A 23,612-nucleotide genomic window follows, 5' to 3' on the forward strand; every position below is an offset into this window, starting at 1 on the left:
GTCTTACAAGCAGATGAATGTTTAAAGTTCTTTAAAGAATTAAACATCTTTCTTGAACGTAATAAAGAATATAAAGAAAACATGAATGTAAAATTTCGCAAGGAATAGTAATAAACATACACATGATCTTACTGTTTGTGGTGACGTCATACTCGGCGGAAATCTCGCGATATCTGTAGCCGGGCCCGTTTGCGGGAACAGTGTCAACAGAAAAGCCGGGGGCCGCGAATGACTCGTGGTGTGCTTGCTCTATTTGGGCAATATTTTGAAACTTTCCAATCAAACCTATATACTTTTTCGTCTTTTCGGACTTGTTTGTAACGGAATTACTCGTGTCCATAGCGAAATAACGGATTTAGCCAGCCAAACATGTCCCAAACAGAAATCAGCATGGAGCAGCAGGAGCCGCGGGAAGAGCCGGGCAAACTCGAGTCGGTCGGTGCGGTAGAGGTGAGCGGTTCATTTCCATCATATCACACTCATAATTACACCCCAGTTCATCTGGGACTTTAAAACACGGACTGATCGAGCTGGAAACGAAGCGTCGACGAACCATCTGCGCGCGTCTCGTGAGAGTGCAGCTGAAAGTTTTTGTTAGCATGTATTGTTCCGGCTCTGATGAATAGATTAGGAGATCGGCGTCCATTTTCACACTCATAACAACATTTGATCACTTTTTACCCTGGTGAATTGGCAGATTTAGGGATGGAGTTATAGAAATGCCCAGTTTGATGTGATGTTAACCTCTGAATTAACGTTAACGTTAGCTGAATATGACACACAATGGTGTTGTTGTTGTTTTGTTATATTTACTTTACTTTGAATAAAGCACATTTTGCTGTATGGGTCAGGCAGACGATATATATCTTTTTATTGTTTAAGCTGCAGTTATCCATTTGGACTCTTCTTATTGTAGACTTAATTCAAAATAAAAGTTTTCCTGTGTGACGTTGAACGGGGAATTACCCGCCACCCAATGACGCGATGTCACAAAAGTCACCGCACAATGACATTAAATTAGACGTATTTTGTTTACTTGGTTGTTCTTCAGAAGTATTTTTTTAAAGCACTGTTGATAACTGCGTTTTATATCAAACAAAACTATTATTTAATTCGCTGTAAAACAGCGTTTGAGCGTTTAGAATCGCAGTAACGGTCATTAAATAACGACGCTTTTCTGGTGGTGTTAAGCTTATGCCTTCATAACGCGATATATTTCGCAAGCAAACCTTTATTTTGAGGTCATTTATATATTCATGTACTCTATATAGTCGATAATGATATTTTATCAAACGAATAAAAAAAAACGCTTTTAATAAATGACATAATTTTGCCCTCTTGTGTGTTGCCAAAATGTTGTCCAATCAAATGTTTTGATTGAAAAACCACTTCCCTTTAGAGCCAGCATGAATCAAATTCAACCTAATATCAAAATGCATGTTATGGATTTTATTGTGAACGATTCACCCATGCATGTTACTGCATCTGCATCCATCAATCTTGGCTTTAAAATGTTTTTTTTTTTTTTGCAGTTCATGCATAAAATACATTATTGTTTCTCTTTAAGGATGATGCTTCAGAAAATGGGCCCGATGAAGCATCGGATACAGCAATGGATAGTGAAGCACACTCGTCATCACCTTCCTCAGCAAAGGAAAAGGACCAGCCGGGTGGATATGAAGAAAAAGTGGTAATGCATTTAGCCTTATAACAATGAAAGATACTTACAAATGCATATGACAGTTATACAAGAAAGTTGACCTGTAAGTAGACGTGACACATCTATTGTTGACGTCAACTGCTATGTTTCAACAGAAAACAGACCGGACCAACAGATTCGAGTACCTCCTGAAGCAGACCGAAGTGTTTGCTCATTTCATCCAACCAGCTGCCCAGAAGACCCCGACTTCACCTCTGAAGATGAAGCCTGGTCGCCCTCGCATCAAAAAAGACGAGAAGCAGAACCTGCTCTCTGTGGGAGAGTGAGTTTTCCACACTTTTCCTAAAGAATTGGTTTCAGAAGTATTTTCCCCCATGTGTTTTCTTCATAAAAATCATGCTGCCATTGATTAATAACCGCAAGAGATCATTGTAGGTCTCTCTTGAAAGGTTAAGATGTTATTAAAAATATATTTCTGTGGAGAAAATTTGGGGGAATTTTACTAGACACTAAAATCTGCTCTATTGATATTTCATGTGTATTTTAATAGTATGTAGCACGAGGTACAAGGGCTGCTTGATTAATCGAAATAAACCCCAAATCGGGAATATGGCTTAGCAAACACTGTGATCTATATAATAAATGCCTGTTTCAGAGTGAAGAGCGGCACTGTTCTTTTACATGAGCATCTCATTTTTCCAGTGTTTGTCTCAGAGCAGTTTTTACTGTAAAAAAAAAAAAGTAGTAATTTACTTAATTTTAAAAAAAAAATATTTACTGTGAAATTACAAAAGTAAAATTTCTTGTTTTGTTTATTTTTATTTGGTAATGAGTTATACTATTAAAATCATGTTGATATATAATTACAACATAATTTACAGCCCTACAAACAAGCACAACAAACCTGTTTAATCACCATCACGGTTTTTATTAGAAAAATTACAATTAGACCCCCCCTCCCTCCCTCCCCAATCGTGCAGCTCTAACCATTACATTTATCATTGGTTTGTTTAGCTTATAACTCCAATAGTGTCAACTCCATGTGTTAATGGTGTGTGTGTCAGATAATGTCTCCCTGTTGACTGACTGTGTGTAATTCTTTCAGTAACCGCCACCGTCGGACTGAGCAGGAGGAGGATGAGGAGCTGCTGAGCGAGAGCAACAAGACCACCAGCGTTTGCACACGTTTTGACGACTCGCCTTCTTGTGAGTTTTACACACAGTGAAACGCATGGTCAATGTAGCATCACATAATATCAATGTCCTCTTGGTAATAAAAAATAAATAAAGCTTATGGCTAATGAACATTTATTGACAGATGTGAAATCCGGCAAACTGAGAGACTACCAAGTCCGTGGACTGAACTGGCTTATTTCCCTCTATGAGAACGGAATCAATGGTATCCTTGCTGATGAAATGGTATGACTCCGCCCATCAATACATTTTAATTTTATTAGAAAACATACAAATATATCTTCTTTTTTTTTTTTAAATGGTTGATTCCAAGCCTGAAAATGTACTGTAAACTCCTATAGTCCATATCATTTTTGTAGATATGTTCAGCTCTAAAATATTTCAGCAACCAGAAATTGGAAATGTCTTCTAATCCAATTTCTCACACTTCTTGTCCCATCAGGGTCTTGGTAAGACTCTTCAGACCATCTCTCTGCTGGGCTACATGAAGCACTATAGAAACATTCCTGGACCTCACATGGTTCTGGTGCCCAAATCCACCCTGTATAACTGGATGAATGAGTTCAAGCGCTGGGTTCCCTCTCTACGAGCAGTCTGCCTCATCGGGGACAGGGAAGAAAGAGTAAGTAGGGATTTCCAATGATTGTGTTGTGAAGTAGGGCTGGATGAAATCCTTTTCGTTACTTTTATAAACTTCTGACCATCTAATAACTCCGTTCTGGTTGTAGACTGCTTTTGTCCGTGACACGCTGCTGCCAGGGGAATGGGATGTGTGCGTTACCTCCTATGAGATGGTCATTATCGAGAGGGCCGTCTTCAAAAAGTTCAACTGGAGATACCTGGTCATTGATGAGGCTCACCGTATCAAGAATGAGAAATCGAAGGTTTGCAGTTTAAAAATAAATAAAAATAAAGCTTCTACACATAAATATTAATGTAAATGTTTTTCTCTCAGCTTTCAGAGATTGTGCGAGAGTTCAAGACCACGAATCGATTGCTGCTGACTGGAACCCCACTGCAGAACAACCTTCATGAGCTGTGGGCGCTGCTGAACTTCCTGCTGCCGGACGTCTTCAACTCCTCAGAGGTGACACTTTCTCTCATTCCTGTCTTGCGTTCTTTGACATCATGTTGTTAAAGGATTGTATTTAGGTTAGGTAGGGTCAACTTTCTGTTCAACTTTAAAATGTTCATGTTTCATCGGAATCTGTTATAGATGTAACTCTGTTATTGAAGGTGTTCGTTTGGACTAAGTTTGTCTTTCCACTTTGTGCAGGATTTTGACTCCTGGTTTGACACCAATAACTGTCTGGGTGACACAAAACTGGTGGAACGTCTTCATACTGTAAGTGCAATTAAGAATAAAAATGGAAAATGTATTTTATTTTAAGAAATTGAAGCCTGATTTTTGGACCCTAGTATGTATGTAGGTTTCGTTTTCTTAATGCAAAAAATAAATAAATCACACACACACACACACACACCCACACATTTTGAACAATACCTGCTGTCTTAGGACAACTTTGAAGTTTTTTGGTCCACTTCAAATATACTGTAATTTTTTTCAACATTTATTTAAAATGTATTTCTTTTTTTATTGTTGCATTATAACGATGAAAAGAATGATGGATTTTTTTTATTTAAAGCAACTTCTTTTAAAATATCTTTTCAGTTTGCTTCATATGCAGTGTGACTAATAAATGTCCTAATGATACAGGTACTTCGTCCATTCCTGCTGAGGCGTATCAAAGCCGATGTGGAGAAGTCTCTCCTCCCCAAAAAGGAAATCAAAATGTATATTGGGCTCAGCAAGATGCAGAGAGAATGGTAAATATTATTACAAATAAATGCCTAAAATATATGGTGGTTGGTTGATTTACTAGGCCTTTTTTTAAAGGCAAAATCGAGGCAAAAGTGTTTTTAGTCTATTGGACAAAGTGTCAGAATCAACAGACAAATAATGACCTTTTCTTATTCTCTTTAGGTACACCAAGATCTTGATGAAGGATATTGACATTCTGAACTCTGCGGGTAAGATGGACAAAATGCGCCTGTTGAACGTGCTAATGCAGCTCAGGAAATGCTGCAACCACCCCTACTTGTTTGATGGAGCGGAGCCGGGTCCACCCTACACCACTGACCTCCACCTGGTGGTCAACGGTGGGAAGATGGTGGTGCTGGACAAGCTGCTGCCCAAGCTGAAAGAGCAAGGTGACCACTTTGTTGCTGGAAGTATTTTGCCAATGTAAACGTCGGAATGGTCTTGACATGTTGCTTTGAACATGGCTCTGTTTTCTTCCTGCAGGGTCCCGTGTGCTGATCTTCAGTCAGATGACCAGGGTGCTGGACATTCTGGAGGATTATTGTATGTGGCGTAACTATGCTTACTGTCGTCTGGATGGACAGACTCCTCACGAGGAGCGACAGGTATGAAAGTGATTCTCTCATATGTGACCCTGGGTCACAAAACCAGTCACAAGTCACACGGGTATATTTGTGGCAATAGCCAACATGGGGCAAAATGATCGATTTTTCTTTTATGCCAAAAATCATTAGGATATTAAGTAAAGATCATGTTCCATGGAGATATTTTGTAAATTTCCTACCGTGAATATATAAAACATTCATTTTTGTGAGTGAATGCAGCACAATCGCGAACATTAATGGACAACTTTAAAGGCGATTTCCTCAATGTTTAGATTTTTTTTTCTTTTTTTCTTTTTTTACCCTCAGATTCCAGATTTTCAAATAGTTGTATTTTGATCAAATATTGTCCTATCCTAACAAACAATACATCAATGGAAAGGTTATTTATTCAGCTTTCATGTGATGTATAAAAAATAAAAATTCGACCCATGTAACTGGTTTTGTCGTCCAGGGTCACATATGCTATCTTGAGTGCGTGTTTGCGTATGCATTTCAAAGTATTTTGCTTTTCTCTTTGTACAGCAGAATAGTTTACAGGGATGCAAACAGCGCGCTTTTCGGCGCCTCCCGCTTTTTTCACGTCAGTTTGGATGACTTGGGTCTGAGAGCGTCTGATTATAATTTCACAAAGTCATCTGAAGCCATTCCATAGCTTAATGTGAGGGACAGAAGTCTATTTACATCATTAAATTAAAGTTTATGGAAACTCGTTTTCCCTCATCTGTCAATCATTCTCCATTCAGTATTCAAACAGCGCGCGCGCCTCGTCCGGTTACAGCAGGATGCACGGTAAAACTCTCTCCAATATGATATATTCACATTATAATGTGAACTTTTAAATGCGCACTTGTGCAGCGCTGCACACTGTGACTCCATGTTGCTTTGAGCACATCATTCTGCACCCGCGATGCAGCGCTCTGCTTTGAAGCGTTTCATATTATCATGGTTTTGCGCACTGAAAGATTATTAAAAGCCTATATTTTGTATACCTAGCCTGCACAATACATTTAAAATAAGCATAATTTAATTGTATATTATTTCTGTGTAGTGTAGGCTATATAAACATATACACTTCTGAATTCTTGACATTCATATATAAATATAAAATTGTGAAATGTATGATTGCCTGATTGAATTTTATAAGAGTACTAATAGTCATTTGTTTTTATTAACATGTTTAGATTTGATAAAATTACTGTGCAGATTTTCTCAAGAATTACTTTTTGCTGCTGATTTATACACTCACTAAGTTTAATAAAAATACATAATACATTTATGTAATATTTAAAGGTGTTAACTGTAATCTTACACTGCAAAATGATAACTTACAAAGGATTAAATTCATCACAATTATGTAAGTATCTGGATATTTGCCGCGGAGCGAGGGCTTCGATAACCTCTCTCTTTTTTGACCATACATGTGTTTGCATCCCTGAGTTTAGAAGCAAATAAGCACCAATGATTGAGGATAAAATCTGTAACATTCGTCTCATCTCCTCAGGTTTCCATCAATGCCTTCAATGAGCCCAACAGCTCAAAGTTTCTGTTCATGTTGAGCACCAGAGCGGGAGGTCTCGGGATCAATCTGGCCACCGCTGATGTCGTCATCATCTACGACTCTGACTGGAATCCTCAAGTGGATCTTCAGGCTATGGTCAATATTCATGCTGGCATCTTTTTTCTACAAGTTTACTCAATGTATTTGTTGTTGCTTTGATGTTTGGACTCATGGGTAGCATCTTGCATTCTCCTTTCATCAGACTTGTTGATTTATTAAAAAGTACTTTTCTTCGAAGCAGCATCAGACCTCTTCTGGTGTGGAATGTTAATTCATTTTCTTTGGATCTTCTCTGTTCAGGATCGTGCCCACAGGATTGGTCAAAAGAAACAGGTGCGCGTGTTCCGATTCATCACGGAAAATACAGTTGAGGAAAGAATCGTGGAGCGTGCAGAAATGAAGCTCCGCTTGGACTCCATTGTCATTCAACAAGGTAAGACGTGAAACAAACAGCATCAGCTACTTAAGTTATTAATATTTGTAATAAATAAAAATTCTAATGAATCTAAGCACACAAATCTTTTTATTTTAATTTATTTTTCATAACATATAATTGATCATTTTATAATTTTATTTAATGATTTTAAACATGATTAATACTATTGCTTTCCAACTTAATTGTTTTAGTAGAGTTTAAGAAGTTTATTTTACTTCATACTTCAATTTTCATTTACTTAAATTTAGGGATGGGGCCGATCCGATCCAGTATCGGTATCGGACCCGATACCAGCGTAATTCACGTATCGGATTTTCCCGATCCAACCTGCGGAGATTTCCGATATCCATGAGTCATGTCTGCGCTCGCTTTAACGTCTGCTGAAATGACTCCAAAAGTGATTCCCGCGGGCGAGTCTGCTAGCTGGCTGCAAACTGTGGAATGGATTTCCTGAACGGAGGCGCGGCTCAATGAGACACAGAGTTATGAGACACGCTCCCGCTCAGGAAATCCATTCCACGGTTTGCGGCTAGCCAACAACGTCCGCTGTGTGGAAATACTTAACACTGGAAACACCGCAGAGCAAGACAGCAAAATGCAATGTTTGCAAAGGTGTAATTCAGAGTCCTTTGAAGCTGCCTCGCGTCATACAACACAACGAACGCAATCAAACATTTAAAAAAGCACCACGTTACTGTGCGTTCACACCAAACGCGAATAGCGCGTCAAATTCGCGTCTACCGCGTCTAGTTGGACGTTTGAATATTTTGAATCCATTCGCGCGTCCAGAGAAAAATTTACGTGCGTAAAAAGCAAAAGTTTGAAGCGAAATCGACGCGCGTCTGAGGCGAAATCCGCTTGTCTGTTTGCACGATGCTGATGTTGATCGAGCATTTACTGCATCGGAGCGAGGATCACCCTTCAGATAGTGTGTGTGTAAGATTTTTACCCTTGCACTTTTCTTATATTTCAAGATGCAAGTATTTGACATTTTGGGAATGTAATAAATATTGACATGACAACCAATTTGAAACCCCCAGTTGCATATTTGTTTTCAAAATGGGATTTTTCCTGTTAACAGGATTTCCTGTTACTTACTTACCTCAAGTTGCCTTTTGGGACATAAATGCATGCATACATAGGCTACGTACATAACATATCATTACTTGCCTGTTGAGAGAAGTTTATTTCAGCATCATATAAAATAAACAATAATGATAATAATAATATTAAAGCAAACACAGCTCTGGTATCGGAATAGTATCGGTATCGGCAGATATCCAAATTCAGGTATCGGGATCGGATCGGAAGTAAAAAAATGTGGATCGGTGCATCCCTACTTAAATTATTACTTTATACTTTATTTTATGTATATTTATTATTTTGTAGTTTAATTATTTTAAATTATGAAATACACACACACACACACACACACACACACACACACACACACACACACACATATATTATTTTAACATGATTAGTACTATTGCTTTCCTACAGGCAGATTGGTCGATCCAAACATGAGCAAACTGGGCAAAGATGAGATGCTGTCCATCATTCGACATGGTGCCACTCATGTGTTCGCCTCCAAGGAGAGTGAGATCACAGATGAAGACATTGATGCCATCTTGGAGAGAGGAGAGAAGAAGGTATGACCATTAATCTTGGGAAACTGCTTCTCAAAGCTGAACAGAAGTATAACAATGAGCTCAATGTTTCATTTAATTCAGAGCAATGCTCTTTATGACATTTCTAATCTTTGTTTCAGACCATGGAGATGAAGGAAAAGCTGGCCAATCTTGGAGAAAGCTCGTTGAAAAACTTCACCATGGACACCGAGAACAGCGTGTACAACTTTGAGGGTGAAGATTACAGAGAAAAGAAAAAGGTAATACATTACAAACTGCAACATGCACATTGTACATGTGCAACATGTAAAAATGATATACTGATGTAAACTCTCCTCCTCCTCAGGTCATCACTAACTGGATTGAGCCACCCAAGAGAGAGCGCAAGGCGAACTACGCCGTGGATGCGTACTTCAGAGAGGCCCTGCGTGTCAGCGAGCCCAAAGCACCAAAGGTATTATTAGTTCTTCCACTGTTGACCATAATGGGCGTTTGAATTGGAAGCCTCTTCTCTAGAGCTTTTCTGATGGACTTTTTTTTCTGATTCCCTCAGGCTCCCCGTCCTCCCAAACAGCCCAATGTTCAAGACTTCCAGTTCTTTCCCCCTCGGTTGTTTGAGCTGCTGGAGAAGGAGATCCTGTATTACAGGAAGACTATTGGCTACAAGGTGTGTTTGTGTTGAAGTTTGGGGTCAAGGTACACTACCATTCAAATGTCTTTGAAAGAAGTCTCTTCTGCTCACCAAGGCTGCATTTATTTAAAAATACAGTAATATTGTGAAATATTACAATTTAATATATCTGTTTTCTATGTAAATGTATATTAAAATTGCTGTGATGCAAAGCTGAATTTTCAGCATCATTACTCCAGTCTACAGTGTCACATGATCCTTCAGAAATGATTCTAATATGATGATTTGATGCTCAAGAAACATTTCTGATTATCATCAATGATTAAACAGTTTTGTTGTAAATTTCTGTGGAAACGGTGATGCATTTTTTTTCAGGATTCTTTGAACAAAGTTCAAAAGAACAGCATTTATTTGAAAAAGAAATCTTTTGAAACATTATAAATATCTTTACATGATCAGGTGAATGTGTCCTTGCTGAATAAAAAGCATTAATTTCTTCAAAAAAAAAATCTTACTGACATTTGAACGATACCTTACTTTCTTAATACACACTCTGAGTCTAATTGTGAATGAGTCATTTAGTGTTCAAAAGAAAAAATATTTTTACTCACAAATATGATTCGTTACAAAAGTAAAATGGGTTTCAAATGAAGTTTCATGTTGACATTCAGTATGTCCAGATTGCCCACACATTAACATGCGGTTTAGTGAAGCGGTGAATAATGCAATCATCCCTTCTGATGTTCCTAATGTATAATGTCTCTGTGCTAACAGGTGCCTAGAAACCCTGATCTGCCCAACTCGGCCCAAATGCAGAAAGAGGAACAGGCCAAGATTGATGAAGCTGAACCACTTAATGAGGAAGAGCTGGAGGAGAAGGAGAACCTCCTCTCACAGGTAAATCCCATCAGGGACTTCATGTGCCAATTCAGTAGACTGTACTTCCCTATCTTCTCATACTTACATGTCACCTTTTAAGTGTAATTAATCCCACTGCATTAACATGAAACTTCTTATATTAGTCTAAATTGTGCTCTCTAACGTTTCAACAAGTCCATGAGAAGATGTTTGTGTCCTGGGTTTCATTCGTTTTGTCATCTATATCCAGGGTTTTACCATTTGGACCAAGCGTGACTTTAACCAGTTCATCAAGGCCAATGAGAAGTGGGGAAGAGATGACATCGAGAACATCGCCCGGGAGGTCGAGGGCAAAACCCCAGAGGAGGTCATGGAATATTCTGGTATGTTGAAACGCTGTCTGTTGCTGAAACGCTGCCTGTCGTATACAGGAAGCGTATGATTGAGGTGTGTTGTGTTTGTGTGCAGCTGTGTTCTGGGAGCGCTGCAATGAGCTGCAGGACATTGAGAAGATCATGGCTCAGATCGAGAGAGGAGAGGCCAGAATCCAGAGGAGAATCAGCATCAAGAAAGCACTGGACTCTAAAGTGAGCCACACTACATAATGAACATGCATGGGATTGTTATCGCAGAATATCATCTAGATGTCTTATTACAAATTGTTTGGATGCTTCTTTTCCATCAACCGGTTGAATTTAACAACACTGTGTGTGTGCTGCTTAAAGGAGACATGCGTAAACTAATGTAAACATCCTCAAGTTGGATGTGAAGTCACATCCGAAATCGCATGTTGTGTAGTAAGTACTACATTTGGTTCGAAACTTTTCATCCCTTAAAGTAAATCAGACGTACTACATCCGGCATGTTGTCACTGTTATGTGAACTACGGAGTTTCTTCACTGCCATTCATAAATCCTCTCCCATGGCCTCATGGGATAGTAAAGTGTCCATGGTATGCACACTTCAGGATCACGCTGGAAGTAGTAGGTCATCGGGGACAATTTACCTTCTGTTTTATGAATACTATGAATTCAGACATACTACTCAGCACATATACTGTTTTTCACCTGCTATATAGTATGGAAGTAGGCATATATTCGGACGCAGTGATGGTGAAACGAGTGGAGACTGGTTGAATAAAAATGCATTTTCAAGTTTTGACAGTAGGTGGCGCTTGGAGAAACGCAGAAATAAACAAAACAGGCTACTACTTTGATTCTGATACTGCCTGTCATTGACAAGTCAAACAGTATTTACATGATTTTTTTGTATTCGCTAAAAGTTCTTAAAGACTTTATTTCCAAACATTTGCTTTCACAAATATTTGTACATTTTAATCTGGACTAAAACATGCCAGATATCTGAAAAGGATCTTCTTTCTTTATTATTGTTCTTTAAACATTTGTTTACTTCATGTTGCATTTAAATCTTCAGTTATTTTTGTTGTAAGTAAAAGTTATTAAATGAATAAGAGGACGACACTTAAGTTCCTGTTTCTTCAATTCCACTATCTCTTCAGTGTTCAGTGATAGTGACTACACGATAAAAGCTTTAGCTATTCTCTATATTGTTTCTCTCTCCAGATTGGCCGTTATAAGGCGCCGTTCCATCAGCTCAGGATCTCGTATGGCACAAACAAAGGGAAGAACTACACCGAGGAGGAGGACAGATTTCTCATCTGCATGCTGCACAAACTGGGCTTCGACAAGGAGAGCGTTTATGATGAGCTGCGCCAGTGCATTCGCAACTCGCCCCAGTTCCGCTTTGATTGGTTCCTCAAGTCCCGCACGGCCATGGTGAGATTCATCAGGTTTCATTTCCATTATAAGTGTATAAGTATAATTACCTTTTATTGAAAGTACAGTATATGTGTTGTCTTGTCAAAGACTAAAATTTAACCAGTTACTTCAAACAATCAGAATACTATAGACTTGTTACTAATACAGTTTTGTCAGCATCAACAAAAGCTATTTTAAACAGCCAAGGTGAAACAGAAGATGCATCTGATATTTACAGACTGTTTAATGCTGCTCAGAGGTGGCTTACATGCGTTTACACAACAATAATTGCATAATGCAAATAAATAAAATTATGAATTAAAAAAAGAGGGATGCAATAGTCGCACAATCATTGTCGATTATTGCTCTTGATTTTGTATTGTTATTAATGCTGATTTAATGCATTTGGTGAAACGGATTCTGTTCCTTCTTAAGTATGAACTTTCAGAAAGTCCTAACACGGTTCTGGATATGTGTTTGTGACCACAGGAGCTCCAGAGGAGATGTAACACACTCATCACGCTCATTGAACGTGAGAACATGGAGTTGGAGGAGCGAGAGAAAGCAGAGAAGAAGAAGAGAGGCCCTCGCACGTCTTCGGTGAGCTTGTGCCAGTCATGTTCTTCATCACAGCAGCTGCTGGAAATATTGAGGATGAGCTCATCAGTTGGAGAGTAATATTTAATGACCTGTTCCTCTTTCCCCGTAGGCCCAGAAACGCAAGCAGGACGGGACGCCTGATGGACGTGGTCGCAGGAAAAAGCTCAAACTGTGAACGGCCAGGCGTCACGCCTCTCTCGGCGAGGACCTTCAGTACAGCAATATACTTGCAATTATTGTTACGGGTTATGGATTTGCAGCACTGAACCTCGCCTCCAAGTAGCTTGACCTTTTCAACAAGGTGTAGAGTTGTAAATTAGATCTCTCTTTTAGTTATATAATGTACTACGGCTGTGCTGTCAGTTGTGTTTTGTATTTATGCCAACTTTTTTTTTTTTACCACATTCCATTTGCTTGTATCAATTTGATTTGCCGTCTTTCCTCTCATTATTAGCATCTTCATGATTGTCTCTGTACCCTCAGTTGAATATTCAATTGGAACATGACTAATAAATGTTGTTTTTTATAAACACTGCTCCGTATATTTCCTTCAAATAAATGTAATATCTTCAGCTTGTATATTAATGTTAGTATTAATTAGTATTGTTATGCATATCCAACAATACACTGAGTTTTGCAAAGTTTGCAAAATGTTTGGGTCTTGCTCAAGAAAAATCAAGGAAGAAAAATCAAGCATTTTTTTTATAAACCAAAATTGTTAAATTCTTGCAAAAAGCCTTACCTAATGTAATTCATAAAGAAATGTTAACAGATAAAGTTGGGTAAAAAAAAAGTAAACCGAGGTAAAACGTTATGTTAATAATATTGTTGTCAATAATTTTATCCCTTAAAACAAATGTTTGATCACCAAAATGACTTATTTAAACTTTTTCATTGAAACAAATTTCTTCATGCCTTAAAATAGCTTAAATGTAACTCTACACCCTTGCCTCATTTATGCTCTTCTATGAATATATAATGATAAAAAATCCTTGCAAAATAAGAAATAGGACTCATAGCATTTTGTGCTTAAAGTTAAAAAGAAAATTGCAGTCGAAGGCTTTTTCCCCACAATTACAGTTAAAATTACAATCACTTTTACAGTTTAAAAAAACATTTTTGAATTGTTTTTAAAATATTATCTATTGTCATGAATAATGATGGTGTGTGTGTGTATTGATTGTGTAATATCTGGAAAGAATCTCTTCTGATATGGAAATCGTATGTGGTTGATGCAGAAGGTGGCGCTGTTGCTCTGTTTTATGGACACACAGCAGCAGTTTGTCATGGTTAACTACTGTAGTCCCACTGAAGATGGCCTGCAGTAAAAGCACAGTAGCATTAGGAAGTAATAAAAGAAGAAAAAGAGAGATACTTTTCTAGTTTCAACATAACTTGTTCTTCAGCTGTTCCTCTTCGAAAGAAAACAAGTATCAGCTTGGTATTTGACCACTAGAAATGTATCAATTTTCTTTTGAGATCCAAATATCTCTGGAATTGAGACATATAGACCCCAAACAAATCACTTTTTTTTTTTTTTAAACCAAAATCTAAAAGGATATTAAGAGATCTGTAATACTTCTTTAGTTACATGCATGCAAACCTTGGGCAAAAAACACAAGAAGTCCCCCCCCCCCCCCCCCCACAGTTTTTTAACTGTCACCATTGGCATATAATGCAACAAAGATTGCTAAAGTCTACAGATTTTACTAATAGACCTACCAAATTCTGTGTAAAAATAAAATAATGATGCTGCCACTAAAGTCATTTTTACACTCTGTAATTTGGCTCCAAATCTCTGTTGAAAATTGTCATTTTGACCCCCCTCTACAAAATAGTGGCCCACTCAGTAAATAAACATCTGTGGTATTTAATATTTTGGCTTTCTCCACTATTTATGTTTATCTTTCTTCAGAATAAATATGAACAAAATCAAAAATTTGAGCCGGGGACGTTTCTGAAATTTGGTTGATTTGACATTGCTGTTTGTTGTTGCTCTTTAAAGTCCCTCTGCAGTCAATCATTTTAACCTCTAAAAATCAATCTTTGATCACCAAAATATTCAAGAGTTTCTTGAAAAAAACACCCTTGCCCCATTTAGTATACGCGGTTCTATGAATATGCAAATGAGCCCCGCCTCCACTCACTCACAGCAGCTCATAGTCCAGTCATTTTAAGCCAAAATGGGGGTCAACCTTGAACAAATTGCAACAGAAGCAAACTCAACTGATTTTGTATCCTCAATATGTCCTGATAAGAAAGAAAAAAATCCCAGAAGAATCCCATTAGGGGAAAGTTTCGAAAAAGACCCAAATATATTCATTCTTTTTCTTACGTGAAGAGGGTAAACATTTTAACCTTTAGATAGCCCCATCAACAAGATTCAACAAGACATTTTCACCTGGCTATACCCAATGTTTAGATCTGTTGTGGTATTTATGCAAATTAGCACATCCGTAATTAGATTATGCACCGTTTGTCCATGTTAACAAACAATTAAAAAAAACTTGTAATACATTTTTTGTTTATCTTGATGTAAGTAATCAACTCAGTAATTTTCATGGTGATATCTAAAGGTTAAAATTTTTACCCTATTCACGTAAGAAAAAGAATGAACAGGCGTATGAATAGGCTATATTTGGGACTTTTTCGAAACTTTCCCCTAATGGGATTCTTCAGGGCTTTTTTTCTTTCTTACTCAGGACATATTGAGGATACAAAATCTGTTGAGTTTGCTTCCGTTGCAATTTGTTCAACCTTTTTTCATAAAATGACTGGACTACTCAGAGATCCACTCGTTGACGATCACACGTTGATCTGATTGGTTACAAGGTAGTTTGTGACGTCAGAAACACCAGCGATTTCAAACTGTGTTTTTGAGACTGTCTTTGATTCACTGCAGTTTTAAGGAGAAAATACTCAGCAATGGTGTCGACTTATGAATTTACACATGGTTTGTCTTAAAGCATATTAAAAACACCACATAAACGACATTAAAAGCTTGATTTTCGCCACAGGGGAACTTTAACAGTAATTCATGCATGTTTTCTGTAAATAAATCTGTAAATGTCTGGTCTTTGAAAAATTATATCTACAATAAAGGAGGTTTGCTATCAATCTTTTCCGGTTTTTGTGATTGTGATTGCCTGTTAATCGTGTGAATTGCAAGTGCGAGGAATCGATTGGACAGTTGAGACGAATAAGCCTGTGGAACGTCGTTGTCTCTCATTACATTGGAGGTGAATGTCTGAATAAAGCCAGCAGAAGCCATTCAATCGCTCCTCATTGAGGATGTGAATGAGATTAAAGATTAAAGAAGCTGCACAGAACTGATGGTGAATGAATGGTAAAAAGAGGACGCATTGATCCAACACACCTATGCAATGTATCACTGACCGTTTGGCTGTTTCTGCTGGTGTTCTGTGCAATAACTGAGGCTGAAGAAGAAAACAGCAGGAATCACAATTTTGGAGCAGTAATCATGATCAATGTTGTTCTGTCGTCTGTTATATTGCTGGTATTGGGATATCAGAGTGTAAAAGCTGATGCCAGGAACATGCCCTGATATATATTTTACATTCAAATCAGGCCACTTTTTTAGTCAATGCTGTTAATGTGAATGTTGTTAAAAGAGTCTTACTCTTCATGTTTGTATCATCTGTCGCCGTTTCTGCACTTTTCCCACATTCTCCTCGTCCTGACCGAGACATTTCTTCCTCTTCTCTTGTTTACAGTCACCTGGGCTTGTGAATAATGCAGTGTGTCCGGTGCGTGCGTTGCTTTGAAAGCTTATTTGCCAAGAGCGTCCTCAAATCTTTGGTGGACCACATGTGCCTTTTAAAAACAAGCTGTAAAAAGCCTTCAGACTCCCCTGTTGGACCCTCTGGCATCCTCTCTGGCCACTTTCTGTGTTTAATCGCAGTCTGGCTGGAGGCGAAGAGCCGAAGCCCCAAGGTGTTCAGCCACGAGCCTCTGATGTTGCAGACTGAACCCGTTGAGCAGTTTTGGGTTGAGCTTTTGGTGCTAAGTGTTTGCTGAGTGATCTGTGTATGTGTTATAACATTCAGTCTTCAGATGATGGAATTTTTGAAGTTTTGAAGTTTAGTCTCAACGGTCTATCTATCTATCTATCTATCTATCTATCTATCTATCTATCTATCTATCTATCTATCTATCTATCTATCTATCTATCTATCTATCTATCTGTCTGTCTGTCTGTCTATCTATCTATCTATCTATATCCATTCATCCATCCATCCATCCATCCAGACAGACAGACAGAATGTGTTATTTTCTTTCCGAATTCGGTTTTCAACGTAGGACACATCCCTAGCAACCGCATAGCAACACCCTAATAACCACACAAGTACCATAGCAACACCCTAGCAGCAACCACCTAAAATACCCTAGCAACTGCACAGCAAACAATTCTTTCACTGTCAAACTTTGCACTTTTAAAATTGATTCAAACTTAAAACCTTTAAGCTTTTTAAACTGTCTTTCTCTATTCTAAACTATTTCACACTTCAAGCTTTTACAGTTACTTCAAATTTTCAGACTTTCTCAAGCCAACGTCAAAGTTTGTTCACAATCTTTACTAATCTAGTTATTTACATATCAATATATATGTTTAATTTGAATTTATGTAATATGAATATTATTTATTTTATACAAATATTTATGTATTATCATGAATTTATTTAATATGAATATTCATTTATTAATTACATCTACATATGTATTTATTAAATATGAATTTTTATTTATTAAACACAAATATTGTATTTTTTTATTAAGTAAATAATTATTTTTGTGTCAGCTTGGATGAAACTTAATTTTTATTTAGATTATTTTAACAAACTAACCAATTCCACTCGTGTATCTGTTTTTAAATTGCATGCTAGCATTATACTGTAAACTGACTGTACAGCGTTTCTTGAAATGGTTTATTGTAAGTCCTGATCAGCTGGCTGGAATTTATCTGTTATGTAATAAAAAAACATGTGCAGAACACATTGATTCATTCTGTGTCTTGAACACTTCCGAATCTCCAGGGCACCAAGAAATTGTGCGGTGGTTAACATTACTTCCTTTACAAGTGGTTTTGATGATAACAGACGTTCAAAGGATACGTTCAGGATTCCTTACACCATTCTGCAAACCAGGCTTCTGCAATACAATTCATTATTTAAAAAAAACTGGCAGTGTATGACTTGGCAGTGTGAAATCGAATGCAACGTATTCATATCCTGCATTTATCAAGTGACCGCAGGGTCCTGAAAGTAAAGAGATTGTGTGCCGAATAGCAAAATGATCTGTAATAGCCTGCAACATGAGATAGTAGGAGAATGCTATGACAAATTGAATTTGAACTGGAAATTTTGATGAATTCATGATGATTGATATGATATTTTTTTTAACCTTTATTTATATAGCTCTCTATACAATACAGATTGTTTCAAATCAGCTTTACAGTGAGAGCATGGAGAATGATTCAATGATGCAGCATAAAATATATCATTGTTCAGCTTAAGTTAGTTGATTCAGTTCTATTGTAAAAATAATCTATTAGTTCATTTCATCTATTAAAAAGCTCTGTAGAAAACAGTGATGCACTCTAAAAAATGCTAAGTTGTTTTAACCCAATTTTGGGTCGAATATGGACAAACTCGAACATTGGGTTAAAAATGTAATAAAAAAAAGTAACCCAAAGGGCTGGGTTTGTCCATATTTGACCCAAATTTGGGTTAAAACAACCCAGCATTTTTTAGAGTGTGTCATCATCCAGGGGTGCGTTTCCCGAACAACGACGTAACTCGCTGCTTAACTACCATAGTACGATGCATCGTTGAAGAAATCAACTTGCTAGTCACTACTGTTTCCCGAAACCGTATTGTCGCAAAGTAATTGTTCAACCACGTTGGTTTATGACGTCACGCACGTGGTGGAGTAATAACTTCTTTTAATGAATCTGTTTGAGACTGAATTAACGCTAGATGTTTTGCTATAAATTATAGATATGACATCTGAGGACTATTTCTCATTTTTCTCAGTTATTTTGCTTTATTTCCAGATTCAATCATAGGCTCGTTCTTACATAGTAGAGCACGTTCGCACATGCACACTTCAAAAACTGTGCTTTAAAGGAACATGCCGACTTTTTGGGACTTTAGCTTATTCACCGTATCCCCCAGAGTTAGATAAGTCCATACATACTCTTTTCACCTCCGTGCGTGCTGTAACTCTGTCTGACGCACCCACCGCTAGCCTAGCTTAGCACAAAGACTGGAGGTAAACGGCTCCAGCTAGCATATACTGCTTATAGCGCACACACACATACACACACGCTGCTAGGTACAATTTTACTATAGGCCTCAAACATAACTACCACTACCGACAATTATGCCCACAAAAATTAATACAGACTGTCCATTACAGAGAAGCATAAGCATGCAGTAGAGAATATTATACAGCCAGATGTGATCCAGCAGTAAATAAAGATTTACGGCCTACCTTTTTTTGATGTCAAGTAACTTTACTGAAGAACAACATTTCAAAGAACTCTTCGCCAACTGGCTAACGTTAAATAATAATAAAAATATAATAAATAAATAAAAATCCGTTGAACTGAGTATAGGCTCATTCACTGTTAACTCGAGATCGTTGTGAAGAAGAAGAATAGCATCCACTGTTGAAGGCTTCAGGCTCATTGTTTGTTGTGGTAATCAAATCAAAACTCTTTCAAAATGCAGCTTTTCCTGAAGTACTGGGAACTTTTAGTAACTCCCCACGCTCCAACTTCTCCCTGATGCTCTGCATGGTCAACTGTCACTTAATTATTTTTAAAAAAGGTTTAATTTAATTTATTTAAATACATTTTTTTATTTAAAATTATTTTTAAAAAGGCCCGACTGCTCCCAATAAGTGACAAAATAACGCCAACATTTTCCTATTTACATGTTGTGATTTGTATAGTCACAGCGTGTACAAATAACAAGGTCACATGAGACACAACCATCTTCTAACCGTATACATACTGGGAAATGAAAGTTCTGCCGGGAAGACTCAATTGTTACGTCACTTTACTTTCTCATCTATCCAATCACATTCTAATACTCGTGGTATAAAAGATTGGTACTTACACACGTTTGAGTTCGCAGATGCTGACGCTTCCATTCACCTCCATCCTCTCCACCACCTCCAAGACGGATCCTTCCCTCATGTGACCTTGTTATTTGTACACGCTGTGACTATACAAATCACAACATGTAAATAAGAAAATGTTGGCGTTATTTTGTCACTTACTGGGAACAGTATGCTAGCTGGAGCCGTTTACCGCCAGTCTTTGTGCTAAGCTAGGCTAGCGGTGGGTGCGTCAGACAGAGTTACGGCACGCACGGAGATCAGAAGGGTATGTATGGACTTATCTAACTCTGGGGGATACGGTGAATAAGCTAAAGTCCCAAAAAGTCGGCGTGTTCCTTTAAATCTCTTGACAAACTAAAAGACGTAGGGAGAGACCGGGGACAGTTGCAACCATAGACATGTATAGAAAGGCTAGATGGCTCAAGGCGGAGTCAGCTGTGTTGTCACTTGGCGGCCATCTTAGGTCAGGAGACTGCGCTGCTGCTCCCTGCTGCTGTGGACGGAAGGTGAGTGACATACGCCAACTAAAATGCTCGTAACTTGCTGAATTCTTGACGGATTTACAAACGGTTTGGTTTATTACAAACCTTATTAACGTGGCTATGATTTGTGCTGATGCCGTTTGTGGCTATAATTTTTCACAAGTATGCAGTTAAATAGCCGCATCCCTGACGTTTATGACACACCAAGCCGTTTGAAAATCGGTTGAAAATTGAGCAAAATATAGTTATTTCAGCACTACATGCACAATAGACTTTAATGTTATAACTGGACGAGCGGTCCTGTCCTAAGATGGCCGCCGTGTGACGTCGTCGGGTCCCATTGGCTCTCAGCGCCGGTAAGCTATCTAGCCTTTCTATACATGTCTATGGTTGCAACACTTTTTGCATTTCTCTCAATTACTCAGGGTTATTTGGACTAGATCAACCAAATTTGTATATATTAAACTTGCATCTGTCTGCTAATTACCCATACCATTTAAAGATGATTATATATGACATATCGTTCACAGTATTTATTTGAATGGAAGAAGCCAGATGTTGCAACTGACCCCGACCCAAGGGACAGTTGCAACACAACCCAGGGACGGTTGCAACATGTTAAAAATACCTTAAATTTTCAGGCTTTTTGTCTCAATGAGCATAGAATTCTGAAAATATTAACTGTTTTAGGCCTACTATAATATTATAGTATTATTTATTTCAATAATATTATTGTAGCCTATAATTTATTTATTTAATCATATTTATCAAATAACAGTTATTGAGTTTTGTTTGTTTGTGTAGAACATAGACTTACATAGATTCAGTGTGCAGGTGTTACAGATGCTATTCAATCTCTCCATATTTCAGTGTTAGACAGGAAGAATTGAACAATTTGCAATGCAACAAACTTTTATTAAACATGCAATTTATAACATGTTGCAACCGTCCCCAACCCTATCAGCCATGACAGAACATCATATGCCTGCTAGACACACTGACTTTGACACATGCTAACCATGTCACTTAGAAGTCAACAAAACAATAATTCAAACTAAGTAAGTTTTGGTTAATTCATACAAAATGTCAGGACAGTATGACAAAAATATATCTCATGAAAAAATTGACTTTCATACCTCCAAAACAAGTTTTGTTTAATAAATGCAGCAGCAGATGTTGAATATGTCTACTGTCTTCTTGGTGGGGGGAGGGTCTAACTGTGCATGTGCAGTATGGGTGTCATCACTCTAGCTTGTTTCTGATTGGAGAAAAATGACATGTTGCAACCATCCCCTGTTGCAACTGTCCCCGGTCTCCCCCTAAATGACATTTGTGTGATTTCTAAATAAAAGACACAGGTTGTACTGAATGTCAGCTTGCTTATTTTGCTCGAGATAAGGATTTATTAAGTCCACATGTCATGCAAACTAGAAACTATGCTTCTGACCAGGGGTGCGTTTCCCGAAAGCATCGCCAACTATGGTCGCAAGTTCCGTCGTTATCAGCATAGTTCAACGATTTGGTGTTTCCAGAGAATGTCTAATAGGAAGAGAATTGGCGCTCTCTGCTTACTTCCGGTTTCTGGACTGGCTGCAGTAACACGTCTCTGTCCATGCGGGGGCGCTCGCAGGCGAGTACAGAATGAATGGAGGTCTATGGCGCTATACCCATCAAAATCCACTTTTCTCAGGATATAATTTTTTGTCTAGTAATTTGAATGTTGTATTCGAAAGGAGATGCAAAGAAATTACACATTGCTGGGTGTTAGATTTTTTAGAGTCACTTATTTGCTTTAAAAAGTCTTTTAAAATGTCAATGACGTCATACACATCGTACGACCTGAGATACTGCTTTACGGCAATCCTTCAGTCACTTTGGTGCTTTCGTGCTCTGCACTTTCTTTTCTCTCGAGGCATCGACAACACAGCTGACACAGGTAAATACACATGCTAGAAGAGTTTTTGTTTTGTTTGTTTCTGGTCCCGCTTCGGATGCCACGATGCCATCAAGCGGTATCTCTGGTCGTAATCAGTCCTTCACTGACCAATCAGCGTTCATTAGCAGAATGCTAGCGTGTTACGGGCAACAACAACTCAGCCTGTAAGAAATCGAAAGGACATAAGTACTCGTTCATTCAATTTTCGACCTATAACCCATGTTGAACTTGCAAAACCTACAATAAAATTTGAGATTTCTCAACGGCAATCAGGTGAAAGAGACACATTTAGCCGTCTAGCCCCATAGACTCCCATTCAGTCTGCACTCGCCCGCGATCACCCCCAGTGGAATTCTAATGGAACTGCAACCAAGATCGATACAATGGGGCTAATAGGAAGTGCCAAGGCTCTCCGTAGATGGGCTCTGGTGTTTCCCGAAACCATCGTTCCAACGAACGTTCGCAAACAGCATCGCAAACTTGTGTGGTTGGAACGACAGCTCTCGAGCTGTGGTTAGAAGCATAGTTTCTAGTTTACATGAGATGTAGACTGAATAAATCCTTATCTTTAGCAAAATAAGCAAGCTAACATTCAGTACAACCCGTGTTATTTATTTAGAATACATACAAATGTAATTTACGTCTTTTAGTTTGTCAAGAGATTTGAAGCACCGTTAGTTGATTTCTCCAACAATGCATCGTACTATGGTAGTTAAGCAGCGAGCTATATAGTTGTACGGGAAACGCACCCCAGGTCGAGAGCTGTTCCAACTACACAACTTTGCGATGCTGTTTGCGAATGTTCGTTAGAACGATGGTTTCGGGAAACACTGACTCGTTGAACTATGCTGATAACGAAATTGCGAACATAGTTGGCTAACGATGCTTTCGGGAAACGCACCCCAGTTCAGTTCTCGTCCAATAGTGTCAGTGCAGTCAGATCAAAAATATTGTTGAACAAATATTCCCAACTTTGCAGCTAGGCAAATTTCACTGTGTGACTAAAACATTTGTTTTTGCGGCACAAGCGTAGCACAAATGAATTGCATAATTTCGGGGATTATTTCGTTTTTTGGGATGCCAACTTCCCTGAAAGCTACTTCTTTGACGTCGACTTGGTGTCACGACCTTAAAAGAGATAAGCCTACCTAAGCAGTAAAAAGTTAAAGAATTAAACTTATAACATTTTAATGTTTTAAAACTCAATATCACCGTCAGATTTAAATTACATTAAAAATAATGAATTTTAATGTTAATCATATTTTTTAAAGTAAA

General features: G+C 38.0%; 1 protein-coding gene across 1 annotated transcript; it reads left to right on the forward strand.

Moving 5' to 3' along the window:
- The first annotated feature begins 176 nt into the window (after window positions 1-176).
- On the forward strand, window positions 177-13,303 carry smarca5 (SNF2 related chromatin remodeling ATPase 5). Its single transcript, XM_082164652.1, has 24 exons — window positions 177-450; window positions 1,568-1,690; window positions 1,816-1,982; window positions 2,766-2,866; window positions 2,979-3,079; window positions 3,297-3,476; window positions 3,583-3,738; window positions 3,810-3,941; window positions 4,131-4,199; window positions 4,572-4,681; window positions 4,839-5,065; window positions 5,160-5,281; window positions 6,783-6,935; window positions 7,140-7,272; window positions 8,779-8,927; window positions 9,047-9,166; window positions 9,253-9,360; window positions 9,460-9,573; window positions 10,312-10,434; window positions 10,646-10,778; window positions 10,864-10,982; window positions 11,979-12,191; window positions 12,663-12,773; window positions 12,883-13,303. Exons 1-24 carry the CDS (start codon window positions 370-372, stop codon window positions 12,946-12,948), a joined length of 3,111 nt encoding a protein of 1,036 aa, XP_082020778.1. The 5' UTR covers window positions 177-369; the 3' UTR covers window positions 12,949-13,303.
- The last annotated feature ends 10,309 nt before the right edge of the window (window positions 13,304-23,612 follow it).

Source organism: Leuciscus leuciscus (genome assembly GCF_965113295.1).
Source record: "Leuciscus leuciscus genome assembly, chromosome: 3".
Taxonomy (NCBI): domain Eukaryota; kingdom Metazoa; phylum Chordata; class Actinopteri; order Cypriniformes; family Leuciscidae; genus Leuciscus; species Leuciscus leuciscus.